At 41.8% G+C, this 23441-nt stretch overlaps 2 protein-coding genes across 4 annotated transcripts in view; one reads left to right on the plus strand and one right to left on the minus strand.

The window, feature by feature from the left end:
* CEP70 (centrosomal protein 70) overlaps positions 1 to 16255 on the plus strand; it is a 39131-nt gene extending 22876 nt beyond the window's left edge. For all 3 annotated transcript variants that reach the window (XM_044438263.1, XM_044438261.1, XM_044438264.1), the window contains 15 exons: positions 1 to 15; positions 458 to 581; positions 1561 to 1741; positions 2049 to 2218; positions 2912 to 2971; positions 4805 to 4907; positions 7785 to 7873; positions 8120 to 8191; positions 8850 to 8952; positions 10406 to 10579; positions 12601 to 12747; positions 13000 to 13168; positions 14791 to 14905; positions 15377 to 15456; positions 16110 to 16255. The exon at positions 1 to 15 is cut by the window's left edge and continues 1 nt beyond it. In XM_044438263.1, coding sequence (XP_044294198.1) covers positions 1 to 15; positions 458 to 581; positions 1561 to 1741; positions 2049 to 2218; positions 2912 to 2971; positions 4805 to 4907; positions 7785 to 7873; positions 8120 to 8191; positions 8850 to 8952; positions 10406 to 10579; positions 12601 to 12747; positions 13000 to 13168; positions 14791 to 14905; positions 15377 to 15456; positions 16110 to 16171 — 1664 coding nt within the window. In that variant the 3' untranslated portion in view covers positions 16172 to 16255. The remainder of the gene's footprint in view (positions 16 to 457; positions 582 to 1560; positions 1742 to 2048; positions 2219 to 2911; positions 2972 to 4804; positions 4908 to 7784; positions 7874 to 8119; positions 8192 to 8849; positions 8953 to 10405; positions 10580 to 12600; positions 12748 to 12999; positions 13169 to 14790; positions 14906 to 15376; positions 15457 to 16109) is intronic.
* An 808-nt stretch (positions 16256 to 17063) lies between these two features.
* ESYT3 (extended synaptotagmin 3) overlaps positions 17064 to 23441 on the minus strand; it is a 41694-nt gene continuing 35316 nt past the window's right edge. Inside the window, exons 18-23 of the mRNA XM_044438483.1 lie at positions 21850 to 22355; positions 21612 to 21710; positions 20696 to 20827; positions 19389 to 19494; positions 18240 to 18289; positions 17064 to 17100 (exon numbers count right to left, since the gene is read on the minus strand). Coding sequence (XP_044294418.1) covers positions 17064 to 17100; positions 18240 to 18289; positions 19389 to 19494; positions 20696 to 20827; positions 21612 to 21710; positions 21850 to 22355 — 930 coding nt within the window. The remainder of the gene's footprint in view (positions 17101 to 18239; positions 18290 to 19388; positions 19495 to 20695; positions 20828 to 21611; positions 21711 to 21849; positions 22356 to 23441) is intronic.

The raw sequence follows: 23441 nt of genomic DNA on the forward strand, positions 1-23441 counted from the left end.
GCAGAAATCTAGCAGGTAACAAATGTTTGTAGGGGGTAGTTTCTGCTTTTTAAAGAGAAGCTGTGAAAGGGTCATTGGTTGAATTTTGCACTTTTGTAATTCTTGAAGAGGTAAAATTAGCAATATTATGAGGCTGCAAGGATATATGGGAGAACCATCTGCTGATGCTAGTAACAACTCTACTGTTATTTTGTATAATCTGTTATGTACTATAATGCATGTAGAAAACTTTTATGAAATAGATATAACAGATGCTGCGTTCAAAGTTCAAGCAAGCAAGAAGTATCATAACAGACCACAGAGCTTTCTTGCTGATGATATCTAGCTATGTTACTAAGTTTGTTTTCCTACAGACATGTCTGACATCACATGTTCTTGTTCCCTGCTGTGTGCTTTGTGAGATGTTAGAATCTACAATATGTTGTAATGGTATCTCTTGTGACTTTAAACTTTGCAGATAGGATTGTTATAGACAGACAGACTTCACAAGCAATACGGTATGCTTTGAAAACATTACTGGAAGAGACAGAGCGTCAACGAAAAATTGTTCGTGGCTTGATTGAAGATAATCAGCAGCTTCGGTAAGAAAGTTTTAGCAAGTTCTTCTGAGGAATTTAATATGCAGTGTGCAGAGACTTCTGAACCTGAATGAAGGAGCTGGAAAGAGGCTGTTTTTCACTGTCCTTTTCTAAGCAGTCTTTCACTTTTGCCACATTCCTGTTTTATAGAACTGGCTCACTACAGAGGGATGTGGTTGGATTTTGTTGAAAACAAAATGTTGGATTACTTCGCAGGTGGGTAGCATGCAAGCCACAATCCAGCTCCCACCACCCTTGCTGATTCTCGATGCTGGGAGAAATAAAACTGGTATCCAAATTGCTGTGGAGTACTTGGGGTACTCTGCAGCTGCAGCAGATGCTTTCCCCCTTTTGCACACATTGCTCTAGACCACCTCAAATTGCGCATTCCTAGCTGTGCTGCACTGAGCACAGTTTTACATTTCCTGGTTTTCACAAAGCCTTGGCTATGAGCATTCTGCTTGGCTTGTGCTAAAACTTAAAAGTTCTTTTATGCAGTAATGCATTTTAGAATATATTCCCACCTGTGGAAGATAGTGCCACTTATTGAAATTTGCATGAAAAGAGAGGATTGCTTCAGATGAGTGTACCCCAGAGTTTGCCTGGCTCTTCACTGGGCGGGGACTGTATGGCTTGTTTTAGTTTAGGTTCAGCCTCCCTGAATACAGTGGATCCAGCATGATACCCAGCGATGCTGCATGTACTTATGGCATGTGAACAACAGCCAGATCCATGAGGGAGACCAACAGGAGACCCTGCATAGCTTAAGGGCCAACATTGACCTTTGATTTCACTTCTTTCTCATTCTCTGGGGGAATGTTTTTAAAATTTTCCGAATCTCATTTAATCCCTTGTTAGATCACCTTAAAGATCACAAAATACACATTTTTTGGAATCACTGAACTGGCTTACTTAAAGGTATTACACTATCTAGACATTTTCTTATGGTCAAAAGGATTGCCTTTGTTTTTGTTTAATATAGAGCTGAATTGCGCTTGGAGCGAAATCATGCTTCTCGGCAGGAACAAAGGGCCAATGATCTGGACATCATTGTGGAAAATATCAAACACAAAATACGTCAATTGGAAGATGAATCTATAGCTAATGCTTCCCAGCAACACAACCAAGTCAAAGAGCTTCAGAAAGATAAACAAGCTTCACAGGTACTTGGTTTAACGAAAACTATTTGTGTTCTGAAATTCACAGGGGACTTACTTTTGTCTTAGACGTTTCAGACATTTAAAAACAAAGTGAAACAAAATTAATACCACAAGGGAGTATGTTAGGGCAGAATATCTTGACTTCAGTGGACAGTACACTTTGAATTATTTGAAAGGGAACAGTAGAAATATTAAGCTAGTTATTGCCTTGTAGAAAGTGGGAAATGTCCTTAACTTAAAATTGACAAATCAATTGTATTCTTTTCAACACTGTGCAACCTTGTTCACTCTTTTTGATTTCTGCATGCAGGTAAGGTACCATCAACAGGCTGACAAGTTACAAGAGCAAGAAGAGACTATTGTCCGTTTGGAGAAGGAGCTGTGTAGAATGGGCCTGGAGGAGGAGGAACGTATTGCTACTCAGAAGAAAATGTTTCGCCAGTTTTGCAAACGAGCTCCAAGAACTCAGTTAGATCAGCAGTATGTAATTCTGCATGGTTTTTGACAGTTTTTATAACACACGATGGATACCAGTATTGTGCAGATCTTACAATTTGCAAGTTAAATGTTTGATTCTTTTATTCTTTAAAATACAAATACAAAAATCATATAACTAAAATAAACCCACTCAATACATTTAAAATTTAAATAACAGAAATCATCCTTAATGTACTCCTCCAATGGGACCATAACTGCCTAGTATTTTTTTTCATATATGCTGCTGTTTGACCAAATGTGACATACATATAATTGAACAAGACAGTCTCTGCCTGTGGATGTAGAATCTAAAAGGTTACAACACTTAACACTTAACGAGAAAGGGGAAAATATTTTTTCTGCATGCCTAGTGGAACAGCTGTGTTTGCCACTTTCATCTTCCTTGGTTCAGCCTGTTGGAATGGCTGCTGGTGGTGACATTTGAGCAGCGGAAGGTTGCAGACTGTTAACCTTCATAACAGTTTACAAACTTTTATCTTTGGAGTTATAGATAGCTTATTTGGTAAATCTATTTTCTAGCCTGTTGTCTTTGAGTCCAGGTTTTTCCTTGTAACACTTAGCCTGTCAGTGTAAGCAGGTCTGGTAGTGCAGAAATATGTATTTACGCTTTTAGTGCTGGTACCCATATTGGGTGAATTGCCACTCTTAAAGTATTTTCTCCTCCTTTCTCCCCAGGATCTGTTGTCTAATTGATTGTTACGAATCTCAGATCAACCAAATGAGAAAAGAACTAAGGTAGGAAAAGTCATTTATATAAAATAATACCTGCTCTGATGGTGGTAATGTAGAGGTGCTGGAAGAGACTCAAAATGGTTGGATGGGTAGGCAGAAAGTAGATCAGGGTGTGCTGACACACCTCTAGCAAGGGTTTCTGGCTCCATTGTTCAACAGTAACAAAATCTCCTACCTTGTTCTGAATCATACTGGTGACCAGGAACAGATTTTTTTTCTGAAAGTGCCAAGAGTGCCATTCACTTCTGGTACTCAACTTCCTTTCCTGGGCTCAGAATTCTTTATGTGTGTCTGTCTTTTGCATCAGGCTGAAGTTGGTGAATCTCAAGCTCCTGGCAGGGGAAAAATGTTCTGCAAGCCTGAAGTTTGTCTACTACTTCTGACCAACAGCAAAATTTTTAAGATAGTCTACCGAAAGTTAGTAGCATGGAATATAGGTTGCACAGCAAATCAAGACTTTGTCTGGATTTGCATGATGCATGAAGCAACAATGGTTAATGAATCGTCAGAACCCAGCACTTTCCCTGCAGGGTGGTTTGTACCCTGGCACAGCTTTTAAACCACCCCATTTAGCCATGGCTTCTTGTAAGATTTAATAAACCCATGGTTGCTTATTGTGCCTGGACAGCAGAATAAGGCATGGTGAAGCCAAAGAAAATCCAAGGCCCTTAGGCAAGACCAACAGAAAGGCTTGATGCCCTAGCCAAGGGACGAGTGAGCGACTACATTTCCCAGGAGTTCCAAAGTACCAGAGGAGAACTTCCCAGCCCACTGGTATGCATGGGCATTCATATGCACGGATGTAGCCTGTGTGCCAAATTGCAACTTTATGGTCCACTGCAACAGAATTTGCTTTAAAATGTGAGGCTGTGTGGAAAGCACTGTTAGCTTCTGATTCCTTGGGTTTTGGGAGGTGTATGTACAGCTCCTCCCACTTTTTCAAGTGTGGATAGCAAAGAGGCACCCACCACCCACAAGAATCTGTAAATGTTTGGAGGACATGCCTTCATTCTCTAGTCTTCCAAGCTAGATCCCTGGGTTATTTTGGGGGTGCTGTGAAGCCCTGACTATCGCCTCAGTTTTGCAATTTACTTTGAGTTAATAGCACATCAGGAAGGGACAAAACCTGAGGGACACTCCAGTGGTTGAAGTTTTTGAGATGAGACAAGCCTGCAATTTTTCAGCTATTTTTTTCATGTTTTGAAAAACACCTCACATCATTAACACCTTTACAGACATGTGGGGCAGCAGACTTTCCCCAAAGAAATCAGGCTTCATGCTGCCAAAGGGGAGAAGCAGCCCCTTTCCACGAAGCATGGTTTTCCAGGGCTTTGCAAGGAGTCAAGTGATCATACTTGGACACGTTGACTCTATGCACAGGTGAGAAGGATGCTGCCTTACTCTTTTTTAAAGGGGGCTTTCATGGGCAGTGCTCCAAAGGTATCTCTGTGCCTCCTTGGGGGCTACTTCCAGATGCTCCATAACAAGATCAGGAAAGGTATCTTTAACCACAGCTTTTGAGGTTGTTTGATATTTTTTAAGAGAAGCTGTGGCCAGAGCTAAATAGTTCACCAAGGCTCAGAGGACATCTAGATGCTCCTGCTAGGTCCCCAGTGAGAGAGAGGAAGGAAAAGAGGAGAAAGAAGGAGGCAAACTTCCCCTGCTGTGCCTGATCATCTGTCAGGCACAGAGGAATTTTGATCACACCGTGTGGTTAAAATTCTCAAGAGGTATGATGTGCTGTGCAAACCTTCCTTTTCTTTAATTCTTCTAGATTTTTTTCACTAAAGAGTAAATTGTTTTAATTTGGTAAATTGTTTTATATTTCCCACATAGGAAATATAAGAGAGAGTCCAATCAAACAGAAGGAAAAGGAAAAGATGATGATGAATTCTTGAAGAATGTTGATGCCACTGTTAATTACAGAGCCCTGCTTATGGTATGGAACTTGGTAGCATTAATATGGATCTTGGATCTAAGTAATGTGGCAGCCAACTTTTAGGAATGCAGTTCAGTTTTTCCAGTTGGAAGGTTTTCTTGTTTGCTTAGAGCATGCTAACGGCAGGTGTATGGTTGTTGGTGACCTTTGAATGCCACCTCTCCCCTGTCGCTATTCCCAAGCTGCTTTGCATCTTTTGAAAAATGCTTCTGGGGGGAGCTGAGAGGAGGGAAGCGCCCTGCCCTTTTTCTTTCTTTCACCTTCAAAAGCTGGTTGCCCAAAGGGGAATGGGGTCCCATCTGGCAGTTGTGTACCCCTGCAGCCTGTGCTCACCAGTCATTGGAAAACCCAAGAAAGGGCTCTGTTTGCATAGCACTGTACCATTCAAAGGAGGTTCATGGACCAAGCAGGGCCGTGTTGCACATAGGAGCCCTTTGCACACTTGCCAAACATGCAGCCACAGGAAGTGTGGTTGTCCGGGTTGCCGGCAGTGCTGGCGGCTAGTCCATCCTGCGTCATGGCTCCCTCAGCACATGAGGGGGGTTCTTCAAACTCTCTTCAGTTGACTGTCGAAGCTAAGCAGTAGCTGCATAGGATACTGTGTCTTCAGCTGTTATGAAAATAAGGGTAGGCTGGGGCATTGCTCTGCCTGCCTGTTCCAGTGATAATATCGCAGTTATAACCAAGCACAGGCAGAGGAACTGGGAGATATTTTCTGGATTATGTTACTTATAGAAGCGAGAGACATGGTAGCTATAAAAGAAGGTGTGAACTATTGTTGAGACGGCTTGAACTACAAATAGACTAATTCCTTCCATGTCTGACTGAAACTTGCTTTCCAAGATTGACTTCAATTACTCTTTATCCTCAGTCTGACTTCCCCAACACACTCAAATAGACTCTCACTCAGTCGATGGCTGCCTAGAGTGCCAGCATCCCTCTAAAGCGGCTTCCCTCTTAGCACAGAGTGCCCAAGGCATTAAAGCCGGGGGAGGGGGGGATGCGTCCCATCAACTCAAGAATGAAACCATGGGCTAGCTGTTCTTTGCACCAGTTCATAGAACATATTTTGCCTCCTCACGCCCTCTAAAGTACAGGCAATCACTGAAAGCCTTGGTTTTTAGTAAGATGGAAGCTTTTTCCTGCAGAAAAGGAGAGGCTTGGGAACATTTCTACTGAGTCTGATAAGAGTAGTTGCTCTCGTGAATTCCTCACCCTGTCTTACAGCTGGAACTGTTGTGATGCAGGAGATTGTGACTGAATCACCGGTAGCTTCTTTAAAGTGTTGTTTTATTTCTGCAGTGTGGCGTGGTTAGAGCTGGAACTCAGGAAATGTGGGTTCTGCTCCCCATATGGCCATGAAATGCACTGGGTGATGGATTCTAGTTGTTGCAGAGTTGTTGTGAGGACAAAATGGAGAAGATGATGATTATATACACTGCCTTGAGTTTCTTGCAGGAGAAAGGCAACATGATGATGATGATTAAATTCTTTATATGCTGCTTTCCATTTGAAAAAGTTAATAGAATTTTAAGAAGTGTGTGTGTGTCATGAGGGTTGGTCGAAGAACAGTTCATACCTGTGAAAGCAGACAGACAATTTTCGGCCAGTGCCTAGAATGCAGCAGTGCAGAGGCCTGACACTGCTTAGAGGGGAGGTAATTCCATATTTCAATGCTTATTGTAGGGAAGGGGAATAGAGGGAAGCTCTAATTTTTACCTGAGTAGCAATGCAGTGGAAGTGTTTAGCTTCCTGTTCTGCCATTTTCTTGATTGAAATCCCTTAATCCTTCCTCCCCCACAAAAAACCCCTTGCTTACAATACCTGCTGTGATTAAACAAACAAAATATAAGTATTTGTGCTGTGACTTCTGCTTTGGCCTTGAGTGTGTTATGCTGCATGTGTTGAAGTGGGGACTTCAGCCACCTGTCGTTGTTCTGTTGCAGGGGTCCTCAAACTTTTTCAACTGGGGGCCAGTTGAAAGGCGGCGGCTACACGTGCAGGCCGGTGAGGTGGGGGTGTCTGGGAGCGCGCATGGCAGTGGTTCGCTCACTCGGAGACCATCTCCGATCTAGTGGGCCACCATCTCCCCCCTCCCTGCGCTATGAGGCAGCAACGAGTACAGGAGGCAGGCGGTGGCGACGGCTTGCTCGCTCAGAGGCCATCTCCGTGCAAGCAAGCCACCACCTCCCCGCCTGCGCAGCAAGTGCGCTTGGTGGCAAATGGTAGCACGGGCCGGATGGATGGCTATGGTGGGCCGGATCCGTCCCGCGGGCCGTAGTTTGAGGACCCGTGTTCTATTGCATCACATTTATTTCCCACGTTTCTTCCTCTTGCAAGGAACCCAAGGCAGACTACAAACTTCTCCTTTCATTTTATCTTCACAGCAAACACTGTAAGCTGATTGCCAGTACGTGGCCCAAAGTCACCCAGTGACCTTCATGGGTGGGTAGGAACTAAAAACCAGTTTTTCTGACACCAGTCCAACATTCTTAACCAGTACACCTAGATACAGTGTGCCCAGCAAGGAATGATCTTCATCTTTGATAGATGGCTTGAGTCCATCTAATTTTAATAATCAAATAGTGTAATTATTGTCTTCCCCATATTAATTATGTAATTTCAGATATTGTTGGCATGGTCAAATACTTGGATTTGAATTAACTAGAATTTTGATCTAAATTCAAAACCTGTGGGTTCCCCAATTGAATTTTTGAGCAAATCATTGTGCTTTCCTTTTGCTACCTCATGTTTAGTAATGACCTGCTTAGCAATTTTTTTGTGAGTGCAAATGAAATACGTTTCTCATCACAGTTATATATGTCATGTTTATGTACATAAATATATGACAACATGTTTATAATCATGTCTTTCAAGTCTTTCCAGACTCAAATAATTGAGTCAAAAGCCCGAAATGAACAGCTGATTCGTGAAAATACAAATTTAAAGAAAGAGATAGAAATTAGGTGAGTGGGATGAATTTATTCTTGAATGATGCAATGCCAGCAGAGATTCTGGTTCTTAAATTCTTTATGAAGATCTTCACCACATAATTTCAAAGGATCTTTTACAACTAACCTGAAGGTTTCTGAAAAATGTAACTATAGCTCTATGCTCTGTCCTTCCCTGGGGAGGGTGGATGAAACATGCTCTGTTGCAAACTTTAAAATTCATCACACTCTGTAATACAATAAATATTTTCTTTTCTTTAGACCAACTGCACAAGAGTTAAAATTGTACAAACACCAAGTGAGGAAGTTGGAGAAAACATTGAAGAACATCAAGTAACTAATTTTCTTAAGCATTAATAATGGACCTCTTTTTTGAAGATGGGGAAAGCAGGGACTGCATGCTGGTTGGTTTGTTCTGAAGACAGGACAGAGTAAATAAATCGAGACTGGAGCCACATAAGCTTTTGGTGCGTTCCTGAAGTTGGGGCACAGGAATGCAAATGACCTGACAAAGAGAAAGGAGCAAGGTTGTCAGTACCAAAAAATACTGTGGGTGTGTTCACATTCTCTTCCTAGGGCATCAACCTTATGCTCTTCTGATGTTTTGATTAATTCCCATAATCCTGAGTCATTGTTTGAAGCTGGAGGGACTTGCCCAAAACATCTGAATGATACCTGGTTGTCCACCTTTGGCCTATGCAGCCTCAATGATAAATGCAAATGACAGGAAATGGGCTTGGGATAGAAGAGGATCCTGGAATTCCTTATTAACCTACCATGCCATTCTTCTCTTTGTAATCATTTAAGTGTGTGCTGCCACACTTTTGGAATCAAAACAATAGTTTATAGAAAATGTTAACATTGGTTTGAAGATAGCCTTTCAAAGTAATTTAAATACACTTTCACATAGATGTGGGTGCTAGCATGAAGAAGCATTTCTGAATCATTTCCCTTTCTGTTGGGATTCTAGTTGTTGTTTTCCCCTTGATAGGTCACATCAGAGCAATGAAGAAGGAAATATGAAAGAAAACAAAGAGTTTAAAAGTAATATAGGAGGAGACCAGGTACAGGAAGTTTGCAGAACTTACTTGCAGGTGAGTACACTTAATTTATATTGTTAATTTATATTGTTTTATTGAATTCTATTTATTTATGGTTTGTGAGCTGCCCTGAGGCTTCGGCGAATGGGGTGGCATAGAAGTCCCCTAAATAAATAAATAAATACTGCTGCTGAAGAGGCAATACAGAAAAAAAGGTCCCCATTTCCATTGTAAAGGAAAGATGCTCAAGGTTCTGTATGAAAGAACCTTGAGCATAAGTGTTAATCCTTTTCCTTTTTCATCCTGTGAGGAGACTGAGGCTTATAAACTTACCACCATTTCCTAGGACATCTTTATTCAGGGAACTGTGGTTTGTTTTAAACTAGTGAGAAGGAACTAGAACTGGAACTGTTCAGGTTATGCTCACTAATTAGAATTTGAGTGAACCATACTTCCCTGATTTCATGTAAATATCGATTGATTGATGGCTTTTATATCCCACATGAGTACAAAAAAAGGGAAGGGAGTGATGACTGTACCAACCCAAGGCTCCCTGCAGCTTCCTCTTGTAGTGGGAAATCATGATCTTCCATTAAGTATAAAGTAGGCTAGCAGAAATGCCTCTTACTGCAAACAGGAAAGGAAAGGAATGTGTATCTGAGAACTATACATAAGAAGCTTGATGTCAAAGCAATTTATGAGGTCCCACGTAGCATTTCTCATGGTATGACCCAGGAAAAGACAAGACTTACAAATGATTTAAGCATTTACTTAACTGTCCACTGAGATCAGCGGCTGGATAGTGTTCAAGCTTTGAGGACCCAGCCCCCAGCGAAAGTGCCAGTTTTAGTTTTGAAATGTATCACTTTTTAAAGAACGGGCTGTCTCAACTAGAGAAGAACCATAGGTATTTTGTAGTTGGTAGGATATAATTTTTAGTCACTGGAGAAAAAGGATAATACTGTTAAGGAGAATGTAGACTGGGGTGTTCTTGTCTAAAACTGCAATTTTGTGCAACCTTACTTGAGGTACATCCCACTAGATTCAGTGAGGCATATTTCCAAGTAAACATGTAGCAATAAATCATTAGCAGACTTTAGCAGGTTCATGTCTGTGAATACTTTGGACCAGTGTGCATGTAACTGCAGCCAGTCATGGGTTAATTAATGGCACATGCCACCCCATTTTAAATATGTACTTCAGAGGTTGCTTCATACAGGTGAAGCTGGATCTTACTACTTAATCATAGATTAAACAATCCAAACCTCATAGCTAATGGTAGACTCACAGTGTTGTGCAGACCTAGAAACAATCAGTCAGACATCACAGAGCAGGATCTGATGAGAGCCTGCACATTCAAAACGGTGCTAGCGCACAATCCTGGCAAACCCGCAGCCTGCCACTATGATGGGCAAACCAGATCACTGTATGCTGAAGGGTAGGAAATTAGTGTGTTATTTCTGAGGTTAACTTAGTAGACTCTGTGTTTTTCTGTCAAATGTTGAAGGTATTGTCCAGGATTGATTCTATTATAAGAAGCCCAGGAAGAGCCCCCCTTGTAATGCACATGCAGAGGAAAGAGCCACCACGAAACTCTGCAAAGGATAACGATCAGGAATGTGGATTTGAGCACCTTCCTCTTACAATTGAATTGTGGGCTGACCAGCTCCTGGCTCTGAAGGTACTGGTGGTCTTTGAATGTCTTTCTTTTTTTCCTTGCTTACTAAACATACCCACCACATGAATACTGCCATGAGGACTGATAATTAAATCCTTTGTTTTTTGAGAAGTCCACTTCTGTTCAGCTTCACTTTCACTCAGTATATTTCTCTCTCTCCATTCTCGTATTCTTGGGGATGCTTTCCTAAGTTGTGGGTTCAGATAAAATATCAAATATCTTAAAACAGAAAGCGTGCACACCTCCTAGTCATGCTAATTATTTCCTTTCCCTATTGAAGTATGTACAATAGGAAGAAAACTTGGATGCCTTTCTTTTAGGGAAAATTTACAATAGTTTGTGTATATATACAAATGGCGCCCCTTTGCTTTGGTTTGGCTCAGTGGGTGTGACTGAGAGAGATTCTGTGCATTATAAGGTGGTAGGCTGACCTGCTGCATTTCTTTTTCACTGGGGAGAGTGCTACATCGATCATTTCTCCCCGATGGGCTAATTTGCTATATTCCAGGGGGTTGTGTTTTTTTTTTCTCCTCCTAGAGAAGAGTGTTTAAAAAATGGCACAGCGCCCTGAGTCTGAGGTGGTACAGCCTCTGGAATTCCAGTCACTGGTTTGCCATCGCATTCCTGGGCTCTGTGTAGAATGGCTCTAAGGGTGTAATACCCACCCCCTGTGGCTGCAAGTGTAACCTCCCTGGCTGTGGTGATGACACAAAAGCCAGCAGTTTGCTGGGGAAACTTGGCAGCAAACTGCTGCAAAGACTTAAATGGCCATATTTGTTTCCAAGCTAAAGGAAGCACTTTGGAATCTTCATAGCAATTTGCTGCCAAAATTCAGTGGCAGTCAAATTATAGCAATGTAACGATGATAGCAGTGCAGCCTCCTGGGCTGTATGACTGGGTCAAGGTGTGGAAAGTGGTTCCCAGGCTGCCTGAAGTTCTCCATCCATGACAGACTTTCTGGATCTAGTATGCCTTAGTTGGGGTGCAATGGTAAACCTAAGTAATAAACATCCTTGCACTTAATGATAAGTTTGCAGATAAGCTTAACAATGCTTGCTATAATTCAGTACAATGGAAACAACTTAAAATTTTAAAGGTAACATGTATCTCAGCTGATCAGATACCAAGAATGAATTTAATTTTCCAAAGTGTGTCTTTGAATCAGTTTGCTTAGAAGCTCCTGACAGCATAATCTAACCCTTTTATATAGTTGGCTAGTTTCCACAACGAGGGCAATTGCCTGCATTTGTGTCCCTGCGATTCTTCACGCAAATGGAATGCCCTTGCATTCTCTCCTTGGGCCATTTCAGTCTGCTTTCTCAATGCACAACCATTAAGGAAGTAGTGTACTTTACCATCAGTGTTATTTCCCTGTTGGAGGAATATATTATTTGAAACATGGTTAAATAAAGGTCCTAATAAGGCTGAATGTGCTGTTTCAGAGAGTCTTATTTATTATGTATTTTATTTATTACATTTGTATAAAAGCCACTTGTAAGCATAATGCTCTCTGAGCAGCCATTACAATAAAATAGCAATAATACCATTAATAGAATAATACAATTAACACAGTTTGAGCAGAAATGTTTTTTTAATTGCATGAGGGTTTGAGTTGGATTGGGGGAAAAATTACAAAAATAATGTTTGCATACTCATGGGGCAAAGAGCAGTTGAGGGTAGTGGGAATTAATGTTTCTTGATTTTCAGCTCCTCCTCTCCATCTCCTGTTTGCCTCAAGGCAAGAGAGAAACCTTTCTGTCTTTCACCCTAAAGTAATGGCTTTGGAAGAAACATTCACTTTGGGAAAGGACATGGGGTGGGGGGAAGATCAGGCTTCATTAACACTGCAGCCACAACCGGATTCCTCTCAGTAAAGCAATACATATAGATCATGTGATTCTGTTTACGGACTTCCCACTTCAGCTAGTTCGATCCTTGTGCTTAAGGCTACTTTTGGACTAAGCCCAATGGGAGCTGAATTGGGTTCTACTTTAATAACCCAATAATTCTTTTGTGTTTTCAAGAACTTGCATAGATCCTTGAAAAAGCTGTTTCTGCAATTAATGCCTTGGCATACAGTAGCTGTACAGGATGACAAGGAATGTATTCGTGTTGAAGACCTTCAGCTCATGGTAGATGAAATGTCTGAAGAAGTAGAAAGTGAGGAAAAGGTAATTCTGTTCAATGGTTCTGTCTGTTCAAATATTTTGCTGTGCTTGTTTGTTCACTATTGCAAACCTTATGCTGTGTAGAATACTTATAAAATCATGTAACTGTTGCCTTAAACATCTGTTATAAATTTACTGGTTACCTTTGGGAGCTGCCAGACTTTAGATAGAATACATCTCCAATGTTCCATCTTATTCAATTCAGATTAAAAACTGTAATCTCCCCCCACCCCCCTTTCTTTTGGCATCCTACAGAAAAGTCATGTGCCTTCACAACAAACTTTGTATGCAATTGTCTCTCACTTTCAAAAGCTGTTTGATGTGAATTCTTTGAATGGAGTTTACCCACGAATGAATGAAGTTTATACAAAACTTGGTGAAATGACCAATGCTATGAGAAACCTCCGTGATCTCTTGGAACTAGGTATGAATTTTGTTGCCTTTTACTCTGACCCATTCGGAACCAGCAGAGGTCATCCAGCTGTTGAGAACTAGCTGTTCTGCACTGTTTGGAATCAGTCTGTGTGTGTGCATGCCTTCCTCCACGGTACCTTCACACTAATGGGTATTGGCTCTTGCATTTCAAATATTTTAAATTATTGCAGTTAAATTCCAAATTGCCTTATATCAAAAACTAAAAGCTTCCTTCAGTTAAGGGATGCACTATAATACATTTCAGCACAAAATTTCATGGAATTTTAACTATCTTAGTAATCTCTTGGTATATTTATTACCAAATATATCCTGAAGATTGAGGAAATTCAGCCCTATACTTATTTCTTAAAGCTCTCCTTGATTTGATTTTAAAAACTCTTTCACTTTGAATGATGTTACTATGACATATTGTCTCCACCCTCCCATTATAGAGTCTTGTAAAACAAAAAGGTTGGATCCAGACTTAATCATGCTTAGAATCAACCCACTTAGATCATTAGGACTTGAAAGAGTCATGACTAATTTGGGCCTGTTGATTTCAGTAGGCCTGCACTATGGTATGATGGGGTTGCCTTTGAAAACTATTCGGAAACCGTGGCTGCTTTAGCATTCTGTGGTCAGACTGCTGGCTGTAGCTGGTTATAGGGAGCACGTGACTCCTGTATTGCAACTCCATTGGCTGTTGGTCTGTTTCCAGGCAGAATTCAAATTCTTGGTTATGACCTGTAAAGCACCAGATAGCTTTTGGACCAGACTGGATGCCCCACTCTGGCACAAGCCTACCCACTTTTAAGGTCTCCTTAAAAGTCCTTAGGAGAGACCCTTCTTTTCAAACCACCACCTTCAGATTTGGTAGTTTTGTGGTGATATGAGGACCTTCTTGGTGACTACTCCTGGCTGTAGAGCTCCCTCCCTGAGGAACCCTCTGTTTGCTCCCTATCTGCCTTTTTTCTGCCAGCAGACAAAGACCTCTTTAATTCAAGCAGGGCTTTAATCTGAAAGCAGAAGGGTTGGCCTGGAGGCTGTCTTTTAACTGTTCAATGTATTTATTTTGTTCTTTTAATTAAGTCTTATTAATGTTTGTAAGCCACTAGGAGTGCTATTTTCTGGTTAGAATGGTAGGGTATACATTTATTAAATGATAAATCCAAGCCCTGTGAGTTACATTCATTACTATATCCTATTATTTCTGATTTTTAAGCTATTAAATCTTTTCTTTTACTGCTCTCAAGGTTTAGTAATTCTTACATAGAAGGGCACTATGACCTGTCCTTGTGTTGTTATAATGACTTGTTTTATGCTATGGGATCCAATTTAAGAAGAATATTGTTTAGCCCTTTGTATAAGTGCCAGTTCGGCTTTCCTTCAGCTTCGTCTTTAGTGTCTTGATTTTAGTCTTAATGTGTTTAAATTACTTTAAAAAGCATGGCAGTCATGGAACCCTTAGAATCATTCCCATATGTTGCTTCATTTGAATATTGTGTTGGCAACCACTTCAGGTGTTTATCTTATTACTACCTACTGCTGTAAAATGTGAGCCACAGGATTGCCTTGACAATCAGTTTGTGTGTGGAAGCTTTGCTCTGGAACCTAATGCAGAGTTCTTCCTAGATACTGCAGCCCCACCCGGTGTCCTGGTGAACACAGTGGGAAAGCTTTGTAGTCTCTTCAGGGAGAATGTGACCTGGCAGGTAGAGCAGCTGCTAGGAACGCAAGACATCCAGAGGTATGTATGTAACCCTTCATCATAAATAGTTACCTTTGAGTCATGCATCTAGAGTCATGTTCTTGCATTCATGGTGCTTCCTCCAGTACATTTCTCCTCCAAACCCTTGCTGTAAACCCTTACATTTTTGCCATGCTGTTGCTTGGAGGACTGAGTGTATGGATTTGAAAAGTGTTCTCCCTGGTGATTGCTGTTTGGGTTGCTCTCCTGTTCTCCAGTTTTCCTTCGGTCTGCTTTTGGTTGTTTGTCATGAGGGCAGGGGCTTCTCCTCATCCTCTTTGAAATACCAGGCAATTACTTCCTCAGTAATCTCTTCTGACCACTGGATGCTGCTGTCGAACAACATTTATAAACAAAGTATAGCTCTCTGTAAAAAGGAGGTGGAATTGAGCTGAGGCAAGCTTTCTTCTGCTCTGTATGAAAAGCCTCAAAGCTTTTGCACACAGACATTGGCTATTATTTCTTTTTCAGCATTATTTATAAACTAGAAGAACATGATGACTTTTTTCCAGCATTCCAAGCTCTTACTGAGAATTTACTTCACATTCTAGGTAAGGAACTTGAATGCTATACTATCATCCACACATTCCAGACCTACTTTGCCTTTTGGAAGGCAGTGATATTAAAGCTTAAGCAGGAAAATCATATGAATGTGGAATGTCTTCTTGGTTGGATGTCGGTCTGGTTAATTTTTCTGTTTATGTTGGTAGAAAATGTTAGCTCATCTTTTCCTAAGGCATTTAGAAGCACAGAAGAGTTAACTGCCTGTAATGGAAGATAAGTCTTCTGTATCTGACTATCTTTTTTAGTCTGAACTTCCTCAAAAGAATTCAGAGTATGAGGTTATTTAGCTTCCCCATCAATGTTACGAGGGAAGGTTGAGAAAGTGATTTATAGTCACTTAGAAAAAGATAATGGGAACTTGTAGGCTAGAGTAAGCACTGTATTTACCTTGCCAATTATTGTGGGAGTTAGAGACTAGAAAGCAAATCTGTGTTTAAGTATCAGTTCAGTCCTTATCGGTGTGGCAGTATATTCCAGACATGTTGCTCCAAGAATACAGCTATAACCTCCCTTTTTTTAATCCATGTGCCAGTTGTTTATATATCAACAATAGCCCTTGTTTTCCCCCCCTAGAAATCTAGACGTTAATGTTAACTTGAAAGGCATAGTAATCCAGACAGAGTCACTTTTCTCATTTCAGGAGTCAGAAATCTGACAGACATCGTGCCTGCTGTGCAGCAGCTGATATGGAAAGCCCAATAATGTAAACCATGTACAGACTCTTATGAGATGTAGCTACCTCTTATGTATAGCTCTCAAATGATTCGATTAAAATATCTTCACTCACGCTTGAAGTTTTAGTACATATTTGCGTGCAATGGTGTATGAGCAGAAATTTTCTAGCACAGTATGCTCATTAGAAGGGATGTTACTGTTCAGCTGACAAGGCAGAAGTAGCCATCCAGCCATGACATTGTTTATTCATTTAAAACACTCATCCATAGTGTAAAACCAAGTTTCAGACCTGCACATTCTTTGTCCCTGGCGCAAGCAGTGCAAGACTTGAGTTCAGGGCTCTGAGGCGTGGATGCAGAGGACTGTTTGTGTCCCAGCCATTCCTTCTCCCTGTGCATCCCATAAAGCTCAGGATCCCCAGAGCAGGGCAGTGGAAGTTGGAGTGACAGTCTCCACCTCTATGCACGTCCAGGAACTGTCTTTACCCATTTCTCCAGAAAGAAGGACTTGGTCTCTGATCAAAAGCTCCACATCTTCAGTCCTGAAGTAGCATCTTTCTCTGCAGTGTTCTCACGGAAACACACTGCTTCTCCTTAAGCACAGCAGTATGTGCCAGCAATGTTAAAACTGAAACCCAGAGGCAGTTCCTACCTGTAGACCTGTATTTGTGCCACAAGTATACAGATACAGCAGAGCTGTACACTCAAAAACAAGCTTCTGTGAGTATTGCCGTTGCCAACTAAATGTACACTTACTGCTCAAACTGTCCCTGGATAAAAATACAGAAATATTTTACACCAGGATATTAAATAAGTTAACAATATGACTGGAATATAAAATCTACAGTTGTACTGTAGCAGTCTTGCAAAGTTAAATATATACAAATGTACACTGCTCCAGCTGTTCTTCAGGGAAAATATCAGCTCGGGGGCTGTCCATGTATTGTCAAGTGATACCTGTAAAAGAGAAGCAGCACTGTGGGCCAATTCAGACATCATGATAAAGTTTGCAGTGTGGCACATACTTCTCCATACAATGAACTTTTCCCAGCCTTTCTTGGGCTATAGGCTGGGTACTTACAAAAACCTGGGAAGTTTTAAAGTATATTAATCTCCTGATAGCATTAGACCATTGGCCCATCTGACTCAGTGTTGCCTATATAATGACTGCAGCTTTTCAGGACCTACCTGGAAATGGTAGGGACCAAACCTGGGACTTGGACGTGAAGCGTGTGTATTCTACCACTGCGTTAGTTCCGCCTGAACCAGAATATTCAAGATACAATAATTTGACCAATGTAAGCTGACATGGTATTTATCTTGGTAATTATGAAAGCATAGAGTGTTGGATAATAGACCCCCTGCTGCACTGCATCTTTCTAAGCTTGTCTTTTTGTTATAAAATTAAGGGGGATTAAACCATTGAAGAAATCAATGGTAAATGCATGAGTAGGATAGCTGAAATAGCAGGACCTGAAGAGGTGCAGCAGCAGATGGGCAAATTATGCTTTCTCAGAGTGGTCTCAAGTCGAAATATTTTGTAGCAATGGGCAGGCCACATGTTTTACAATTCGTCTAGTAAATAAACTTGCTGGAGAGACCACTGCTGTGACACGAGGTGTTTACACTTGGTCAATTTGTAACTCACTATTACAGTTCTAGACACCCACTAGCTCTACAACTGAAGACCAGTCTAGATTGAAGGTGGCAAACCATGTAGAAAACTGGGTCTGCTACTTGATCACTGTATGGGGTGAAATGGAAGCAACGTTGGGCAGAGCCTTTGTAAGTGGAAGAAGGGACACTACTGTATTCACCCTGCACTTTAAAAGGGAAGTTTTGTCCCAGTGTGATTTGACTTGAAGTGACCTCTTCTTGATAACTATTCATTTTTATACTGTTTGTTGTTGTTGTTAAAGGGGCAGGGTGCTTTTCTCCTGCACTGCACTGTTAAGTCCCACCTACCCAGTCCTGTCCCCATAGCATCCAGTAATGCATTTGGGGTATGTCAGTACAATACCCTATATTAGTTTTATAGACCCAGATGTAGCTCTTGCTACTTCTGCTGCAGACATATGCTGCAAATTCAGCCATACCATTGGGAGAAGCCCTTGACTAGGTCTTCCTTTGACAAGTCAATCAGCACCTTTAAAAGAAAGGCATAATTAAAGGTTATTACTGGTTCAGCAGCAAGGTTGGATATTTTGTTTAACTGTTTGGCTGACAGGCATGTAGTTTAGCATAAAGCAAGACTATTGCCAGTCACACTACTGCCAAGCAAGTATACATTAAGTTACAAACATTACTGGAAAAATCTGGGTTAATCCCATCCACTCCTAAAGTAGGTTTTAGAAAGAGTTAAAAAAATTCAGGAACCTACACACCCAAATACTTTGAACAGCTGTCAAAAATAGCTGATCCAATTTTAGTGTTGGTTTGTGCTTCTGCATGTTTGTAAGGTAGTAAAAATCTTCTGAACAAAAGTAGAAGTGAGGGCAGCCTTAGGGCATATGAACCCAACCCCTGGATCTTACTACAGTGAGGGAGAAGGTGGCACCACCCCACTTTCATGAGCTAAAATCACTTGCATGGTTGATTACATTTGACAGCTCACATTTTGACAGCTCTCAAATGTAGCCAAAGGAGAAAATAAAGTCACCTGCAGCCTCTGTGGGATAAGGCTTGGGGAGGTACACCTACTGGACTCTGCCAGCAGGCATACCTTCTCCCAGTCGCAGAGACCAACAAATTAAATGTTCGGCAATTACTGGCACACCCACAAGGATGTTGCTGGAGCACTTTGAATATACAGTAGCTGTCAAAACTGAGATCGTGAAAACCAGTGAGGCACCTGCTGGCTTTTGCAATGTCCCCTCTGGGAGGAAGAAAGCTATGACAGCCACTGAAGAGGCTTGTGATCATGAGCAGCAGGGGAGACAGCCAGTACCACTTCTTTCCAATTGCCACAGACAATGACCGTCATCCAAGAATTATTGGCAAGAGCATCAAAGGGTTTTGCCGTTTTCCCCAAGTGGATAGGTAGCTGGTTCCCAGTATGCGTAATGGGGTCAAGTTGGTTCACTCAGGTTTGGGTGACATGACAACCCATTATACTTTCAACAACACCATGATGAGTTCTTGTGGATTTGGAAGCCACTCATCGATTTCTTCCTAGCTGGAATTAATTTCACTGGTTTACTTTTTCCATTCTCTGAAAAAAGTTCAAGTTTTACAAGATGCTTTACCTTTCCAAGCTCCTTCCTTTCATGTGAAATAAATGGCCGTCGATTTTTTACTGCAATATCTAAGGCTCGTTTCTTAATTTCTTCCAAAGTGTCAAAAAATTCGAATCTAAAAGTAGATCATGGAAAATGAATATATGCTAAATATCAAACACAAAACCACAAGAGGTTAAAGTTTTGTAAGATTTTAAACATTGCTTCTGATATGTGACATGTTCAAAACTTTCAAATGTTGAGCTATAAAAGTCAGAATTCTGCAAATTAAATTAATTGGGGGTGGGTTCTTTCACCACACAGGGCTCATTCACTTCACTAGAGTTCTCTACACAATGAGACTGAAGAAGCATGAGAGATTATGTGGTTGATAGATAGACAGACAGACAGACAGACAGATGAGAAGGAGATCTCTCCTGCTTCATGATTTGTGCTTTAGAGAACACTAAAGGTGTGCAGAACTGAGCCTCGGGTCTTCCAGTTGATACCCATAACTAGATGTTTGAAGCTGCATGAATATGTGGTGGCAGGGGGCAGGGGAGTGGGGGAGACATTGATCAGTATGGCATCTGTACAAGTTGAGATATCATCCCAGTTAGGAGGCCGGGCAATCCAACTGGAGAAATGATACCATCTCTTAAGAGGTGGGCTGCATTGTTGCCAGGCCTTGCCCTGTCCTCGTGCTGGCTTAGCAGTCGTGGGTCAGCCTGCTTAGCGGGCAGGTCTGCTATCCAGTGAATGGCTGAATGCATCCAGTCTTTTCAGCACATACTGCGTACTCTTCTGCATATCTTAGATAGTAAAAGCAAAGCCTTCTCAGGAAAGGGAAGCAGGTATGTTGAGCGGTGCGCCATCATGTGGAATCTTACCTATTTTCCTGTGCTGGAGCCAAACAGCCTTGCTGCACTATCAAGTCACATTACTGCAAGTTTAAAAGGTGGCATATATAATTGGAAGGATTTTGTATGCAAGCTACTCTACATATACAGAAACAAAGCTGAAGAGAATTATAGAGAGTATGTATCACCCTGAGAAAGCCCAGAAATTCGTTTTCAAGGCACTTCTCCTAAAAGAAGGAATACCAACTTTGAGAAACCAGATACAAATGAGGAGGACAAGGCTAACGTAGTATTCCTGCCTACCTCAAGTATCAGGCTGACACCACAGCGTCCAGTTCTTCCACTAAGGCATAACTTTGACTGAGCTCAGATTTCAAAGCTCAGTAACAATGCAAATTCTTGACTGAGAGCCATGTAAACAGCAGGTTAAACATGTAGCTTTCAGTAAGAAAAAAATGTGTCATGGGATCTACTTACTTTTCGTCATAGCGAGGATTCAGAGTTCTTTTCTTCACAGTGGTTCTTCTTCGGGTTACCCATCTTTTGTCTGGGAGCAAGTAGATGCGGACGTATGGATGTGCCCCTTGCTGAGAACATGGCATTAGATTTCTTTTGGAACAGAAAGCAATGCCGCATTTGTGATCGAGTCTAAAAACGCATATCTATAGAGTGCCTAGAGTCTAAAAACACATATCTATAGAGTGCCTTTACTCTTCTTTACATCCAAAGCAATACATAAATGGCAAGTGGGTGTTTGTGCATCTCATCTTGTTCTGAGGATTTAGCTATTAACTGCTAAGGGTTAAAGTTGGTGGGGTAACACCTGGAGCAGGATTTGTAAAACATCTGGCCCTCTGGGGTTCCATGGAAAGCCATATCCCTACTTCCCGGTTCCAGTCCTGTTACCCAAACATACTGTTTGGTGGTTTCTTGACTTGTACACAGCCTTTTCCCCATTCTAAAAGCTTCACATGCTTCTCTTGAGCCTTAGTAACCAGCAAGAAGAGCTTTAAGAGTTTGGCTCTTGGACCAAAAATGGTAGAGTTATAACATTTGAAATGTTCGCAGCAAAGTTGTTGGAGACTGAGGCTCTGCTCATCAGTATAGCATAGTTATGCCATTCACTGTTGCTGGAATGTATGGACCCAATGAACTGCAGGCCAAAGGCCAAGATGGAGGAGAGGGAAAGCACACTGGCTAATACTGAAAGCCACACGTGGTCTGCTCCATGTTGAAACAGTGCAATAGAATAATGCTGACTTTTACATTGTAATATTAGTGCACCTACATAGCATGACCCGGTTGTATTGGAGCAGGTGGTGCATACCAAACAATAAGCCCCACACAGCATTTGTCCTAGAAGACAAACAGAAATAGATCTCTTAGACATTACCTGCATGCATTGACCAGCACAATAAGACACTGCCTTAAGGAAGCATAGCGCACAGTGAGGTGAATCTCTCCCATGGACATTCCCGGAAGAAGCGTCCCACTGCAAGATAATGGATTAACTTTCAAAAAGTGAATGCCCCTCCTCCCCAGGAGGCTGAACGCATGCTGCATTCCCTTGAGAACTAAAAGACGCAGCTATGCTCAGTTTAGGCAAACAATCAGATCGAGATCAGACTTACTTATTGAGGTCCAGATTGCTGCAAGTTATATCCAGGGCTGAAGAGGCTAGGGTGCCCAGAGATGCCATACTGGGGGCAAGTCCAAGTCTCTGTGGGGCTGGCTGTGTCTGGGCTGCGCGAATGGGCTGAGGACATGTCAAGTACTTGGGGTCCACGCCAGCCGGGCCGGCATGCTCATTAATTCCAGCCACAGCTTCTATCACAACTGGCACTGCCCATTTCTCATTTGCATTAGAGTTAGCTTGGTTCTCTTGTCTGTCACCTGTAGATTTAGGCACACCCAAGTCTGTGCTGCCTTGACATGCTTTGGGCACATCTACTTTTAGTGGAAGTGATTGAGGACGCAGTGGTGGTGGTGGTGGTGGTGGTGGTGGCGGCGGCGGCGGCGGTGGCAGCCATGTCTTGCCTTGATTTCCATCTTGCTCTGTAGCAGGGATAGGAACTTGCTTTAAGGCATTAACGCCACTGTAAGTGCTTTCTGGATCAGATTGCTCTATAGCCAATGCCTAAAACAAAGCAGAGATACAATTATACCCATCATTTTGAAGGCAATCTCTTTCCTACTGATGAAGTTTACTTTAAAGGGAACTTTGAGACAGAAGCTCCAAGTACCCAGTGAGTCTCCTCCACAACATGCAAACATTCGTGCACTGCAGCATTTCCATCAGCTGCGTGAGACAAGATTGAGGAGCTTGCACTCTGGGATTTGGAAGAATAAAGAATGACAGGAATGCCCCAAGGATGTATCTTCCTAGTAGATCAAAGACCAGAACTGATCAGAATCTAGACACATAAGCGGCTTGCCCAAGATACCAAGAGAAGCACCCTCAAAACTCATAGTGTTTGCTACTGCTGACACCAAGAAGAGAGATGCGGTAACCTCTACAGACTAGGGGTGGCCAGACTTGCTCAGTGGAAGAGCCACGTATGGTCACTGTCACATGTCTGAGCGCTGCAGGTGGGTGCCCGTGGGCTGCAGTGGTGGGCAGCAAGCGGGCGCTCGTGGGCAGTGGCAGCAAGCGGGTTCCTGTGGGCAGCAAGGGGTGAGGTGCAAAATAAGCCCAACGAGCCGCCTGCAGCTCCGGAGGCTACAGACAATGCAATGACAAAATAACGGATCATCACACAGTAGTACTTGTGTCCCTGTTATAATTATGTCATTTGTTACAGACAGATTTTTTAAGAATAACACTCTGAGGTCAGTTAGAGTCCCATATTCTGTTTGGGCAGATTTTTTCTTTACTTTATATTTTGAGGTATGGTTGCTCCAAATGATGGAAGTGCAATTATATTTTTATAAATTGGAAAAGAAAAAGTTTCAAAACAGGCATGATCTTTTATTTGCAAATGGTGCCATGCTTAGGAACTTCCACCAAACATTCTATTTGTGTGGCTTTCAGTGTACATTTGACCCCCAAACCAGTTTTTCTACTGGAGGGCTAATCATTATACTTGTCACAATCCTTCTCATTTCTTCGCAGAGAAAAATAGAGGTAGCAACCACGGTCATTCTCTTACTAGGCACCAAAGAGGGAACATTTTAAATGTGTGCTTACTACTGAGATGTACAGGTGAGTGTGTGAATCCGGGTG

This window comes from Varanus komodoensis, unplaced genomic scaffold, assembly GCF_004798865.1.
Source record: "Varanus komodoensis strain SLA01 unplaced genomic scaffold, ASM479886v1 scaffold32, whole genome shotgun sequence".
Classification (NCBI taxonomy): Eukaryota; Metazoa; Chordata; class Lepidosauria; order Squamata; family Varanidae; genus Varanus; species Varanus komodoensis.